Source organism: Trematomus bernacchii, unplaced genomic scaffold (genome assembly GCF_902827165.1).
Source record: "Trematomus bernacchii unplaced genomic scaffold, fTreBer1.1, whole genome shotgun sequence".
Lineage (NCBI taxonomy): Eukaryota > Metazoa > Chordata > Actinopteri > Perciformes > Nototheniidae > Trematomus > Trematomus bernacchii.
The window spans coordinates 5,677,279-5,692,456 of NW_022987828.1; the positions used below are offsets into that span (position 1 = coordinate 5,677,279).

The 15,178-nt window shown below is 40.0% G+C and overlaps 1 protein-coding gene across 1 annotated transcript in view; it reads left to right on the forward strand.

The window, feature by feature from the left end:
• Positions 1-15,178, forward strand: part of eys (eyes shut homolog) — a 149,361-nt gene that overhangs the window by 33,974 nt on the left and 100,209 nt on the right. The window contains exons 14-20 of the mRNA XM_034152200.1: positions 521-643; positions 1,167-1,280; positions 1,842-2,075; positions 3,209-3,331; positions 3,421-3,534; positions 10,730-10,843; positions 11,771-11,884. Of these exons, the coding sequence (XP_034008091.1) occupies positions 521-643; positions 1,167-1,280; positions 1,842-2,075; positions 3,209-3,331; positions 3,421-3,534; positions 10,730-10,843; positions 11,771-11,884 (936 nt within the window). The remainder of the gene's footprint in view (positions 1-520; positions 644-1,166; positions 1,281-1,841; positions 2,076-3,208; positions 3,332-3,420; positions 3,535-10,729; positions 10,844-11,770; positions 11,885-15,178) is intronic.

Below are 15,178 nucleotides of genomic sequence, written 5' to 3' on the forward strand. Positions count from 1 at the left end.
CAGGATAATTGTCAAATTTTATGACATGGAGAGAGGTGGAAATTGGTTCCATGGTCAGTTTGAGAAATGATGAGAATTTGACCTGCACCGATGGTGCTGATAGCCGAGCATTAGTCATGGGCCTCCTATAGCTGCAGTGTGTGACAGAGCTAATGATAGTCATTTTGTAGCGTGACCATGCGGTGGAATATATTTATGGGGGACTAAAATGTCAGAAATTGACAGCACTCACTTTTACTTCATGACTTTAAGCTTTTTTTTATTTCAAGTTTGCTGATGTAACTTCTAATGAAAGGGCATGAAAACAATTTCACGCTTTATAATTTTTTATTTATTTCCTCAAATTCACACCACGGTGCAAGCAACCCTCCATTTTATGTATACCCTTTTTACTTGTGATGAGCTCCCATTGAAAAGTCATATATGCTTTTGGGTTGAATTTGATACTAATTAGTATCTTTTCATGTCTGGTGTTGACTGATATTCACTGATAAGATTTCTCTTTCTCCTTTCATACCAGGGTTTGGGGGGTTTAACTGTGAAATCAACTATGATGAATGTGTCCATGGATACTGCGCCAATAATTCCTCGTGTATTGACCTGGTTGCAGACTATGAGTGCATCTGTCCTTTGGGCTTTGCTGGTGAGTTATCTGTGTCATCATTTTCATATTTTACACTTTAATGAATATAGTGCAGATTGATGACACTTCAGAAATGATAACCATCAAAGCGGCCCCATTGTCTAATGTAGGAGGTCATTAACCAAATCAGAATATGACTGCAGCTGATTGAGTAAAAAAACGTCTTTGTTTCTGAATTTGGGGGGGAAAAATAGGTCAAAAGATGATATATTGGTTACATTAAATGTTATAAACAAAACCTGCAAGGGGGTAATATTAATATTTCTGTAATGTGACAATATACTCAGGTAAATACTAGACCAAATAAATTGTGTGTGCCTTTGGCTTGGAATAAAAAACTGCGATAGCGCAAAGATATGGCAGTTGTATTGTGTCACCCCTACTGGCTTCATTAATGAACACACAAATGAATGTTTGTCACTCTCAGCGGTCAAACTCATTTGTTGGACAGGATATTGAGATGTGTTCTTAGCATGTGTCCTTTTTGATAGCGCTCGATTAACAATTTGTATTTACCTCACAGGTAAGAATTGCTCCACATCCGTCTCAGCGTGTGCATCAGATGGTGAGTTGTGCAGTAACGGAGGAACCTGTTTCTACAACTCAGCGGGGAAAATACAATGCATTTGCCCTCCAGGTATTAAAACCCTTTCATACTTCAGATTGGTAAAACCCTTGTTAAGCTCTATTTTTGCTTTGATATATAGCTTTTATCTCTTTAGTCAGTGCTACAGTAATCTATCTAAGAATGAAAACATGCAGTAGTGTGCTGAGTAGGAATAACATTTTTTAAATCATATTAACAACAGTGTGTCATATGCAGTGTTTGGTTTATTCAACATCAATCCCTCTTTTTTTTTTATTCAGCCCTCAATGGTTGTAATGTGGTATCCCTTACAGCCTTACATTCTGAGTGAATATCATAAGAAAGCACATTTACAAATCCACAAATTAGTTACAATTGCAAACCACATTTACAATTCTTCAGTAGGTTGTTTACTGTTGCTGAAATCCCTCCTTGGTTTTAGTGCTTTAGGGTCTGGCTGGATATATTATGTAAATGAGAGATTGGAAGAACACTGGCAATGACAACATTACGTGAAATCACAATCCATGATGTGTGCCAGACGTTGGAAGTCAGGAGCATACTGTACACAGCGCCGCACATCAATCACTACTTTGATCCCACCTCTTACAGGATACCAGGGCAATGAGTGCTCCTCATCTGTGAACCAATGCGTGTCAAATCCTTGCCACCCTGAGGGAACTCTCCTCTGTGAAGAACTGGCAAACAAGTATAGATGTGTGTGTCAAAATGGGTACTCTGGACCGCACTGCAAAACACTAATAAACCACTGTGTTGATGGCCTATGTCAACATGGTTCAGCGTGTTTGGATCTATCAAGAGGGTTCAAGTGTGATTGTTTACCAGGTAGGTGCACCGTTTTGCAGCAGCTTGACTCAAATGGAGGAAATTCTTTCAAATGAATCATGTATATAGCAGACAAACTCCTGGTTTGATGCTTTCTCTTGTTCAGTTTCCTTCTCTGTGGGAGTCTAATCTGTTTGGCCTTAAGCAACAACACGTAACAGCCTTGTGAAAAGCGGACGTCAGGGCTCACTTCATCAGGTTGTGAGCTGACTTCAAAGCAGCGAGGATGTTTGTAATGTATTTTTGCCAACTTTAGGTCCAATAGGCTTCTACTTTATGAAAGGGATTGTTTCCTATCACTACAATCTATTATTTTAAGATGGCATGGTACAATAAGATTGAATCAGGTTAAATAGGAAATTAAATCCAATTAGTTATTATCATTATATTTGTTGCAGTAATTCACAGGTCATAACACAGGTAATTAGGTTATTATACATATAATGTTCAATATAGAATAAACTTATATATCTACATCTACAGTATTGTCTATATATATACACAAACTTTTTGTTCCATAAATTAAATGCTGAAAATCATATTTTATATACCACAAGGCAATTTGTGTTTTAATGCTGTCAAGGCCAATATGAATTGTGTCATGATTTGTCAAAAAGACAAACAAATAGGTTGGTTATTTTTACTTGGATTTAAGAGAATTATTATTATTTTTCATTCCAGCAAACATCTGAGACACATTTGTTGTCCAACAGAATAACTTTTAAAAATATCTTTAAAATGTGCATGTTTTCCAGTCATGTTGACCAGGTAGCTGGTTCTTCACTCCTGCCATTGTGGGCATATTGCTTATTTCAATGACCCATCATCGCAAATCACAGTGAACCAATTCACAAAACGTTGCTCTTTATAAGTTACTACTCATTTTGATATGTATTGTTAATTAATAATACAGTATTTGTACATTTTGTCATTGTGCATTAGAAGAAAAGGAAAGAGAGGAAGAAAGTCAACCATAGTTGTTTTGCTTTTCAATAATAATTCTAAAAGACCAACCACCATGTGAACAATACTGGAGGTCTTACTAGGAGGTGTTATATTACAGCCTACAAGCATCACTTTAAAGTCTTCTGAAATGGAGAAATCCTATAGAACTCTGTTTCCTCTGTCTGCAGGGCTAACAGGCCAATTTTGCGAGGTAAACATTGATGATTGTGAAGAACAGCCGTGTGGAGCCCTGAGTGTTTGTAAAGATGCTCTCGATGGCTACAATTGTTTCTGTGCACCTGGCTTTATTGGTAAGTGAAAGCTTTCTAAAAGTTATACTTTGTAAGGTTATTCGCAGAAGCAATGTGTCAACATGTTGTGCGGTTTTAATTTTTCTAAGGAATTGACTGCGAGATTGAAGTGAATGAATGTCTCAGTGAGCCTTGTCAGAATGGAGGTTCCTGCGTTGATGATCTTAACTCTTTCACATGCCAGTGTCCTCTTGGAATCACAGGTATTTTATTTGATATATTCTTACCATGACTGTTTGTTTGTGAGACATTGCTCTGACTTGTAAGTTACAAATGATGAGTGAGAGGAAAAGTCAATACCATACCAGTGTGCTTATAGACATGAAAGTTAAAGTGGACCTATCATGCTATATTTGAATAATATATTGTAGGGCCATACCTATATAAAACATGTCTGTGAAGTTTTTATTTCAAAATACCAAACAGATCATGCATTTTAGCCATGCCTCATTTCGCTCTATTTGCTCTTTTCCAGCCCTGTTTTTGCAAGGGCTGATTCTGTGAGAAGTCTTCTTCGCTGCTTTTGTGGCAGACTACAGCGCCACTTACAGGCCTGGCATATGTACTACAGCGTCTCCAGCGCTTTCAAGCGGCAATGACCGTGGCCGTGGCCCAACCCCCCATTCCCCTGATAGGTGGAGAGTTGCCCATATAGGCGGAGCTCCCCGTTTCTGACGTCAGAACAATTTCAAATATGTATCAGCTCCGTTGCAGCCCCGTTTTTAGAGATTTGGGTATGGAGGAAAAGAGAGAGGGTTGTGTTTTCTGAAACTTGGTGAGTTCCCTGACACACCGGGGACACATATTCATGTATAAAAGATGTTGTCATGGCCTGGCTCTTGGCCATAACAAAAAGCGTGGGAAGGACGAGAACATATGTGACCCGCTCTATCGAAATCAGTCGGAAGTCGCAACAGCTCATTTAAAAATAAACGTGGATTTGCGTAAAAAACTATTTTTTCGGGGTTCGGGTGTTTTGTTTGATTTTAAATAATCAAAGTCTTGGCTTTCAGAATATGAAACTTTTATTTCCAAAATCACACGATAAATACATTTGTGAAGCTTGTAAAGGGAAGATGACAGGTACCTCTCACTCGCAATCTGCTCTTCCCCCTCCCTCCGGCTGAAATTATGAATGTAAGCGTATAGTAATCATAGATAACACGGCAGGGTCCGTTACAGTTTGTTTTCATCTGATTTCAAATAAACAAAGTCTTGGCTTTCAGAATATTAAACTTGTTTCGGCAAATTTAGATGATAAATACAACTATGAAGCTTGTAACGGTATAATTACAAGCGGAGAACAGAGTAATTTAACGTCACAGCAGTTATAACAACAGCCGGTGTTTCTCGTGAGTGTTTTCCCCGGGAAACAAACACAATATACACAAACGCAAAAATACACAAACACACACATACACACACACTCGCGAGCTTCCCCCAGACCAGTAATCCAAACGGAAATATTTTCCCTCCGGACTATTTTGATCATTTGCTCCGCTAATAATCAGTCAGATCGATGGATTCCAGAGAAGAGGAAACTTTGAAGGCCTTTTTCTCAAAATGATGACTCGGTGACAGTCATTATATAATGTGACATATTTTGCTTAATATTTGGAGTACAAAAACAATCCTGATATCATTAGAAAGCTAGGAATCTCCTCTTTCCAACAGTGTATACAACTCAAAATGTGTCTCCGGGTCAATGCGACTGATTTCGATAGAGCAGGTCACATATATGAAAAATATATTTATTAACAAAAGTTTAACGTAAACCAAAAAAAACTAACACAAAGGAAAGGCAAAAAGGCTAAGCGACGTGGCTGCTCCGCGGTCAGGTCCTCTGCGGGAGAGAGAGATCGAGACTCTGCCTCCGGCCTCTTTATCCTCCGCCAGCCGTCAGGTGTCCTTAATCAGGGCGTCAGGTGTCCCCAATCAGGGCGTCACAAGCAGAGGAGAAAGATTAAAGGGCCATGCACACCACAGGAGACAACAAGGCAGGGGTCGTCACACCCCCCCCCTTAAAGTCGGTGTCCCCAGGACCACCGGCACACCAATCCCAACCCTGACAAAACAAAAAACACCAGTAATGAACAACAAAAACACAAGACATAATGCACCCCACCTCCAACAAAACCACCAATTGCAACATACAACCCTCACACTGCCAAACGCTCCTCCAACACCCAGCCACATCTTTAGCAACTCAGGTAAACTACCTGAGAAGCACACTTTAAAAGGATGGGCAGAGCGAGAACGATTTATCGAACAGTATGACAGACAATACATTACCGTCACGGCCCATGTTTCCTCAGTTGTAGCAGTTAGTTTCACTGGCTTTACTGCACTGCACCGCAACGTGGCCAATGTCGCCACACCTGTAACATTTCACCCTACTGCACCGTCTCTGGATGTGGCCAAGCCCACCGCAGGAATAGCACTTCCGGTCGTTGGCATGCCCACAGTCACGAGCCATGTGTCCTTGGTCTCCACACCGATAGCAGGACATTTCCTTGCCTCTTCCTCGACCCCTGCTGCCGCCGCCACGACCACCATCAACGCTGCCGCCACCACGACCACCATCAACGCTACCGCCGCCGCGACCACTTTGACTAGTGGGACAATGCTTGGTCTTCTGGTTTCCAAACATATTTTTGTCCATAGCACGAGTGGTCACACAAGAGGACGTGAGGTCTGCCAACACTGTAGAGCTCTCCTCAGACCCTGACTCAATCGGACCGCCAGTGACTAAAAACGCAGGGGGAACATCAGTCCAGACTCTGCTACCTGCCAAACCGTTGCCCAGGATGAAGTGTATCCCCTCGATTGGAAAAGCTGGACGTACACCAACAGCCACCTCACCCTTAACAAGATCACAGTCAATATACATCCTATGAACAGGAATAGGAAGAACTTTTAATCCCATTCCTCAACTCAGAACGGTGTCACCAGTGTCACTTTCATAAGACAAAGGCAAAACAGAGTCAACAATATAGGAATCAAAAGCCCCTGTGTCTCGCAAGATTTTGATTGGAACTCTGACATTACTACCTACCAATGACACCAAGCCGTCTCGTATAAATGGAGCATAAGATGCCAAAACCTCAGATCCACATAAGTGGGATGTAAGCACATCGGCAACACAGCAGCTTTTCACAGGAGCAGCTAACGCAACAGGTCCAACAAAATATCTTCCTCCCTCAGATTTTGCTCTAAGCGCAGGACAATCTGCCTTCCAATGGCCTTTTTCACGCCAATAGTGGCAAATATCATTATTATCCACCTCAGATTTGACCAAACCCAATTTCCTTGGCTCCATCCCAAATGAACCAACATCAACAGCCTTTCTACTTCCTTCAAAAACAGTTAGGGCCCCAGAGCGCCCTCCGAACCTGCTCTTATGAAGCAACACAAACTCATCAGCTGCCACAGCAGCTTCAGCCGCAGAAGTGACCCTGTGTTCTGTTATGTAAGTAGCAATCTTGTCAGGAAGAATATTTTTGAACTGTTCCAAAGTCATGAGCTCACACAAATCGTCAAAAGTAGTGACGTCAAGAGCAGTTAACCAACGCTTAAAATGAACAGACAAATCCCTCGCCATCTCCACATATGTTTGATCTTGTTTTTGCTCAAAGGACCTAAAACGCTGTCGATAGGCCTCTGGCACCAGTTCATATGCTCTAAGCACCGCTGATTTTATTTTACTATAGCTAGAGCTATCTTCCAGACATAAAGAGGAATATGCAGACTGCGCTCGTCCTGTGAGAACACACTGAAGCATCAGAGCGCAGTCCGCATCAGGCCAATCTCTAGCCCTAGCTACACGTTCAAACAACAAAAAACGTGTCGGGATCACCTTCATTAAAGTGAGGCAGCAAGCGCAAGTTATTAACATCAAAGCGATGAGGAGACCTGGGCACCTGTTCACCCTGCCCCTCACCGGACAACGCGCCATCTCTGAGAATAGCCAGACGATGTCCCTCCCACTCTATCTTGGCTTTCTCAGATTCTTGTCGCATCCGCTCCACTGTGATTTCCTTTTCCCACTTTATTTTTTCGTGTTCCTGCTGCAACAACAACATTTCCCTCTGCTGCTCAAAAGAAAGTACACTTGCCTGAAAACGAGGTTTTAACAAAACCCCCTCTTCCTTTGCAGCAAAAACTCCCGTCTCCCTTAACGTCGACACTATAGAGTCTTTTATGTTGTCTTTCACCCTTCTATCCCCGACAATAGACACAGAGAAATGCTCAGCAATTAAGAGCAGCTGCTCTCTTGAAAAAGTGCCAAGCAACTCCTGAGACGGAGCTTCAATAAATGCCTCTACGTCAGCCATATTAATTTACAACGACCCCTCACCGGAACACAACACCGGACCTTTAAACCGAGAGATGAGAAAAAAAAAAAAAAAAAACAACTCAAAAACAAACCGGACAGATACCACCACGCTTATTATGCGTGATGCGTCCAAAGTGGAACAACACTAATGTTCTGATTGGAGTTTCCCCACTAACTCACCATCCCACTGACTAATCTCCTCCCTAGTCTTCATGCAGTTACTTGTGGTGGGTATTTATGCACCGGAGACCGCTGGCCCAGCAAAGCGACTAGCAAGCTAGCAACACTACTGTGACCACGGCCATGCTCCCAAGCCGAAGCTTCAACCACTTTCTCCGCAACACTACACACCCCGCTCAACAATCCCAAGGGAACCGCCGCTTAACCTGCCAGGGAAAACTCTGCACCGCTCCGCACTGCTCCACCTGCAACGCACCAACAAACCCCGACGAGAGAAAAAGGAGAAAAAACAACAAAACAAACAGCTGACCACGGCTAAGAACAACTAGCAACCACTCTCCCGAAATATAATACCAAACAAATCAAAGCCTCACAAAGTAATCAAATATGTCCCCAAACAACGATCTGAAATCTAATGTCCTTCCCACAACGAGCCGAAACAAAGAAACCGGCCGCACTGCAAACGCGCTCCCAACAAAGTTTATACCCGCAATCCAACTCCCAACACAAATCTTACCTATCCGTTGCTGTATCACAGATAAAAGAAGTGGACGAGCCCCCATCTGTCATGGCCTGGCTCTTGGCCATAACAAAAAGCGTGGGAAGGACGAGAACATATATGAAAAATATATTTATTAACAAAAGTTTAACGTAAACCAAAAAAACTAACACAAAGGAAAGGCAAAAAGGCTAAGCGACGTGGCTGCTCCGCGGTCAGGTCCTCTGTGGGAGAGAGAGATCGAGACTCTGCCTCCGGCCTCTTTATCCTCCGCCAGCCGTCAGGTGTCCTTAATCAGGGCGTCAGGTGTCCCCAATCAGGGCGTCACAAGCAGAGGAGAAACATTAAAGGGCCATGCACACCACAGGAGACAACAAGGCAGGGGTCGTCACAACGTACAAAAGTGCATTTTGCATGATAGGTCCCCTTTAAGTAAAGAGACAATACACATTTAATATATTAATGCATGTTGGCACATTTTATAAAATGTGGTCATTTAATTTCAATTGACCTTTTAGAAACAGAACTTCAAATTCAGTCAAATTCAATTTTGAATCATATATTAGGTTCGTGGGTGTCTTAACCTCAAAGTCAAGGATGGTAAAGTCTTAGTTAATTTGGTAACCTTTTCTACTTTTAAAACATACAAATGATAGCCAATTCTTCATCGAGAAAATCTCCGTTTGGTTATCATAGCAAGAACTGTACTAATGAAAAAACAATATGCCATGATATTTGATCTCGGGTGTCTCTGATCCACTGCCAATAGCAATCAATGCTCAAAGATGAACTGTTGAAATGAAAGTAAATATACATTTGTATGCTTGGGGATGGATTTGAGGAGTTTCACTGGCTTTTCTTAATGTTTTATCATTTGTTCTTTTGTTGCTGTTCCTTAAACTACAGGCGTTTAGCAAATGTGTCGTAGGGATTAAAATATATATTTCATTCTGGCTGTCGATCAAAGATTTATGGAAACAAACAATTGTTTAATTACATTCCATTCAACTTTGATGCCTCTCAATACCTTTTATTGAAGCACATGCAGAGCCACAGAAATCCAATCTGTTGTCTCTGCTCATATTGTGTGGCAGGTGATCTGATTGTTCCACTGCCTTAAATTAGTTAAAATTATAAATACGTACATAAATGAAACAGTTGTTTTTAGAGAAACCTTTATTGGGCACTTACACAATATAATTGTTTCAATGTATAGAAGAAGACGAAAATGTCTATGGCTTTTATTTGCAAAAGAAATACAGTTGTGATGAGACTTAATAATGAAGATGTATTTGATTTGTATTGTAAGAGTAACATTTTCAGATGCTCATCCATTTCTGAACAACACTAGCACTCAAAGCTCTGCTACCAGAGGCTAGTGGAGTTTCAAGGTAGTCTTGCCACTACTCAGTGAGTTTTTTGTAAGTAATAGTGCTAAAAATCCTATAATTAAATGTCAAAGTATTAGCCTCACTTATGGTTGCTATTTTTTAATACAGAGGAAGGATTAACAATAGGTCAAACAATACCTACACCAAGTATAAAAAAAAAGCAAACCATTGCTTAAACTGCACTTCTGTTATTACAAATCTTTTCTCTTAAGTGTTTTCTGAGAAATGTCAAGGTTTTTGGCTACGTTCAGCATCAGTATTGACATCTCTAACCCCTGAGTGTTTCAACCATGAACTCATGAACTCAAATGCTAACCTTTAGCCACATCAAGGCCACATCAGAGGCCATTAGGTTAAAAAGCATGCTCTATATCTGTAACAAGAGCCAACAGTGCAAAGACCTCTTCTCACTTTGGAATGTTACACTAAACACCAGTCTCATCCAGAGACACTTAAAATGTATGTGATAGTGATAATGCAAAATAAATTGCTTAGTTTTGTGCAGCTTACTGTATCTGCTTCATAATTTCAGCGTTGATTATTTTAACATATAATATGAATGTATATTTTACTCTTTGTGTCCAAATCTATATAGAAATAGATAGAGTATGAAAAAAAGAGCAAACTTTTTGGAGAAACAGTGTAGATGTGTTGTTGTTAAACCTTGATTTTTAAAGCCTTGTTGAATATTCAAAACAACATCTCAGTGTCAAATACATTTTGCGAGCATAACAGTGAAGATATGTTTATTCCTTGTGTTGCAAAAAGCTCACGCAAAATATCCAGCTGACTTAATGTTTGTGACGGCTGTCTTCAACCAAGGGATTGAAGCTGTCGTCCTTCAATCAAATTCCACACAAAGAGGCTTTAAGTCAAACGCAACGGATTAGACATTTAACTAAGTTGAGGGAAAGTGGAGAACTGAGCATGAAATGTTCATCAAACTCAAATCTGTAGTGAACACTGACTGCTTTAATTTCATGTCCTTACAGGGAACTACTGTGAAGTCAACGTAGACGAGTGCATGTCCTCCCCCTGCCTGCACAATGCTACGTGCCTTGACCTTGTTCATGGCTATAGATGTGTCTGTATGCCTGGCTTTACAGGTAAGTGAATGCACCTCATGTTTTCAGATGAGAAGTATCTTTGTACGTTTTCAGACAATGACATGTATCAATTCTGTACACAACAAGTGCATTTTCAAAGTGAAGTCAGCAGCCATCAGCAGCTCCTCTTTAAAGTATACAGACAGCACAGTGATTTAGTCCGCCGTGCACACATTTTGAAGTCTTGCAGAATAATTATTCTCCTACATGTGATGCTGTGATGCCAACTGTTGAAAGTACAAGATGAATAATAACTCGAGATTAAAAAGAAGATCATGTGTTTCCACCCGTAACAGTCAAACACAGCTTTTGAACGGTTTTGTAATAATTGGTAATAATTCACGCAGAGCCAGATTCAGTGTATTACAAACAATAAAACTGGTTGAAGTGCTGAATCGTATGATCCCCAAGGAGCCTGTTTCTCTCCTTTGAAAACAATTAATGAATCCCTATTTATGTTTTGAAGAAAACTTTTTGAATACTCAGAAATGATGTCTGGAATGGAGTTCTTGCTGTGAGGATGATCAGTTTTGTTGTATGCCTTGCTGCATCGACATAGAGCCCTCATGGGTATCGTAGCTGTTTTAGCATTGTTTACAGCATTAGTTTCAGCCTTCACCACATATGTGTGTTTTTTTGTATCCAGAATAATTTACAAAAAAAAAGGAATTTAAGGTTCATGCTGGTTTTTTTTTATATATTCCCTGGTTATACCAAAATGAAAGGATGTGGTTGTGTTAAAGTGATGGTAACCAGCCTGTTATGTGGACAACATGTGCAAACTGTCATCTTTAAGACAGCACGTGTGATTTTTGACAATCAGTCTGATTTTAACATTGTTCTCCTTTGATAAAAGTCAAACATGTATGCCAGCGACACATCAACGTTTCATATTAATCAACCTTTGTTCTTTTTTTTTTGTCCAAGGTACAGAGTGTGAACTTGACATTGATGAGTGTGCTTCATCTCCATGCAAGAATGGAGCCACTTGCATTGACCAGCCTGGTAATTACTTCTGCCAATGTGCGGCTCCATTTAAAGGTAATGAGCACTGAGGGAATGGGGACAAAAAAGCAAAGTTAATTAACTTCACATACTATTATTTTCACCTGTCTGAACTTACATCACATATCCTAACAAAATGAGTACATCTTCATTTGCTACCTGCGGTTAAATAAAGAAATCTCAAGTAATTAAGTGAGATGTTAGCTGTGGTGGGTGCTTCTGTCACACGAGTCACAACTTTTCATCATTTAGTCAGATGACAGAGCTGTACAGCATTATTGTTGCATATCGATGGGAATAAAAAAGTAGTTGGGTTATTTGGGGTAGAGGATGTTTTAGACTCATATTAAGAGACTATCTGGTGACAAATGATCACTGTTTGTAGCCAAAACCTGATTTGATTTGATAATCACATTTTTTAAGGGCCAGAAGATGATAATCAAAGTTAAAATGCTAACATTACAATTAATTTAATTTGACCACAAATGAATGTATTAGATTAACTAGGTTTGTAAAAAATAGAACCTAGAATATTACATTATTTAACAATCTGAGGGCAACAAATGCATCTTATATTTGGTAAATATGAAGTGATCTGTTTCAATAGGAATGTGTTACTATAATTGAACATTTATACATTATGATTTCATCAGTTGTTAAGTAGATTTGGAACATACTTCTCCACTTGAACCTCCAAAAACAATTGATCAATGGTGACTAGATTTTTAATGATGTTTACTTGTTGGCACAGCTCAATTTGGCCCGTGTTGGTAATGACTACAATTTTCTGAACATGACTAACAACAAGCAAGATCTGTTTGCCATTATAAGAGATCCACTCTGGACTGTGCATGTTGGGTTAAAGACTTGACCACAAAGTCTGAGGAACTTTAACTGGATAAAATGCTAATAGTGTGATTTAATGGGAGCAAAAAGGTCTCCGTCATTACCAAATGTGAAAAAACATTAACTGAGCCAGATTCCTCCTAGACACGGTCATCGTAACAAACCGAGGCAGGAAGACCCAGGTCAAAACACAAGGACCTTTCTGACAGATCTAATGAGCCCGTTGGCTGTGAGATCTTCCTGGAAGGACAACAGTCAGGGCAGCACTCCACAAATCTAGGCTTTAGTGGCCAGGAGGAAATGACTCCTGAAAAAGGCACATGACATTTACAAAAAGGCACTTCAAAGACCGCTGACAGCTTAAGGAGAAAGATGCAGAGTGTTCATGAAAATGAACATGGAAGTCTTCAGCTGTAATTCAAAGCACTATGGAAAGTATGGCAGAAATGAGGCACAGTTGATTACCCATGTAACACCATATAGTATAAAGCATGGCAGTGGCTTTTCATAGTCAAAGATGAAGGGAACCTTTAATAGAACCCAATACACGTGTACTATTAGAAAGTAAGAGAGTCTCAATTGAAAAGTTGGGAGAAAAGTATGTAATTGACATGCATGGTAATAACTTTGAATAATCATTCAGTTTTGAGTCCCAGTCTGCAGAGATTTGTTCAGGGCTGTGCCAGAGCTACATCTACAAAAGCAGAAGCCAGTTTGTTGTTAGACCCAATCAGCACCTCATTCATCTTTCTCGGTCACACGCAAATCACAAGCATCTAAAGCAAATGGGAAACCTTCCTTGATTTACTACACAATTCCACTCTCTGTCCAAGTTTAGTTGTATCTCCAAATGGTAGATTGCCACAGCACAAGTGTGATAATACTAAAATAAGGGGATTGGCAATGGAATAGTTGCTGTTTTCAGTCCTGGAGTTTGTGAGAGCTGCCAGGACTCAAAGGAACCGAGAGCGGCAAACAGCTGTAGAATGGCTGTTGATTCTCAATGAGATTGGCAGGTCTAGTAAAAATGTCACAATACAGAGAGTGATTTGATTAAATCTGTGTATTGCTTCAAGGAGGTGTAAAACCTCTTGTTTTGTATAAAATGACCAGTTAAAGTGGACCTATCATGCTATATTTGAATAATACATGTATAGTGTAGGACCATACCTATATAAGGCATATTTATATATTTTTTTTTTCAAAATACCAAACAGATCATGCATTTTAGCCATGCCTCATTTTGCTCAATTTGCACTTTTTTAGCTCTGTTTTTGCAAGGGCAGATTCAGTGAGAACAGCACCACCTACAGGCCTGGCATATGTACTACAGCGTCTCCAGCGCTTTCGAACGGCAATGGCCGTGGCTGTCTCCTCCTGATTGGTGAAGTTGGCCCAATAGCCGTAGCGCCACTGTCCTGACGTCAGGACAGTGTTCAAATCTGGATCAGTTTTTATCAGATCCGTTGCAGTCCCTTTTTTAGAGATTTGGGTATGGAGGAAAATAGAGAGGGTTGTGTTTTCTGACACTTGGTGAGTTCCCTGGAACACCGGGGACATATATTCATGTATAAAAGACGTACAAAAGTGCATTTTGCATGATAGGTCCCCTTTAAGTAAGAATTATGTGTCAATAGTGCTGCTACTTTGACTGGTCATGAAGTAGTTTTACTAGGAAACTATAATTTAAATACTGTCCATTGCATGTTGCTGTTTGACCGACCAGTTGTTCAATAATGCCAGAGGTATTTAAAATGTATAAGTACCACATTTTGATATTTACCACCAAGTTTCTTTGTAACAAGCTGACACAGCCAGAACAGAACTTTAATCAGCTGTGGATACTACAACCTGCTGGCTCAGCCAAAAGCAATGATGTGCCTTATACAGAATATGCTTCTGATTAAGGCGTGTAGAACCCATTTGGGTTTAGCAATTCCTCTACAAATAAGAAACTGATTTCACCAGGAATTTGTATGCTTCTGTGCAGACTAAAGTCGTGGTTGGGATTTTTCTCCTGGGTCTGTCAGTTTCATTCTCTGGGCTGCTTGAAGAAATATTTCCACAAATGTGGAAAAGTCAACTAATGAAAGGATGAAATTATTAGAATTTGGTGGTCAAATCGTTACGGTCACTGTGAACCACTCGAGATTTTCTATTCAAATTATGACCACAGGTTGTCATTGTAGTTTAACTGATCATTTTTGCAGAAATACATTTTAGAAACAGGACATAACAACTGTGTTACATCAAGTTTTGTTAAGGCAATGTGAGTATAAGCATGATCTATTTCATTTCTTATTTGTGCTTTAGAAGAGTGTTTTCCGTCAATGTGTTTATTCATGATCTGAATATAATGGTGTCTGGCATTTTCATTTCTAGCAGTTTGCTCAAACAAAGTGGCAGGAAATCTTAATATTGCAAATATTAATGTTCAGTTAGTGCTTTAGTAATAAAATTGAGCACCTCAGAGCCACAGGTGTG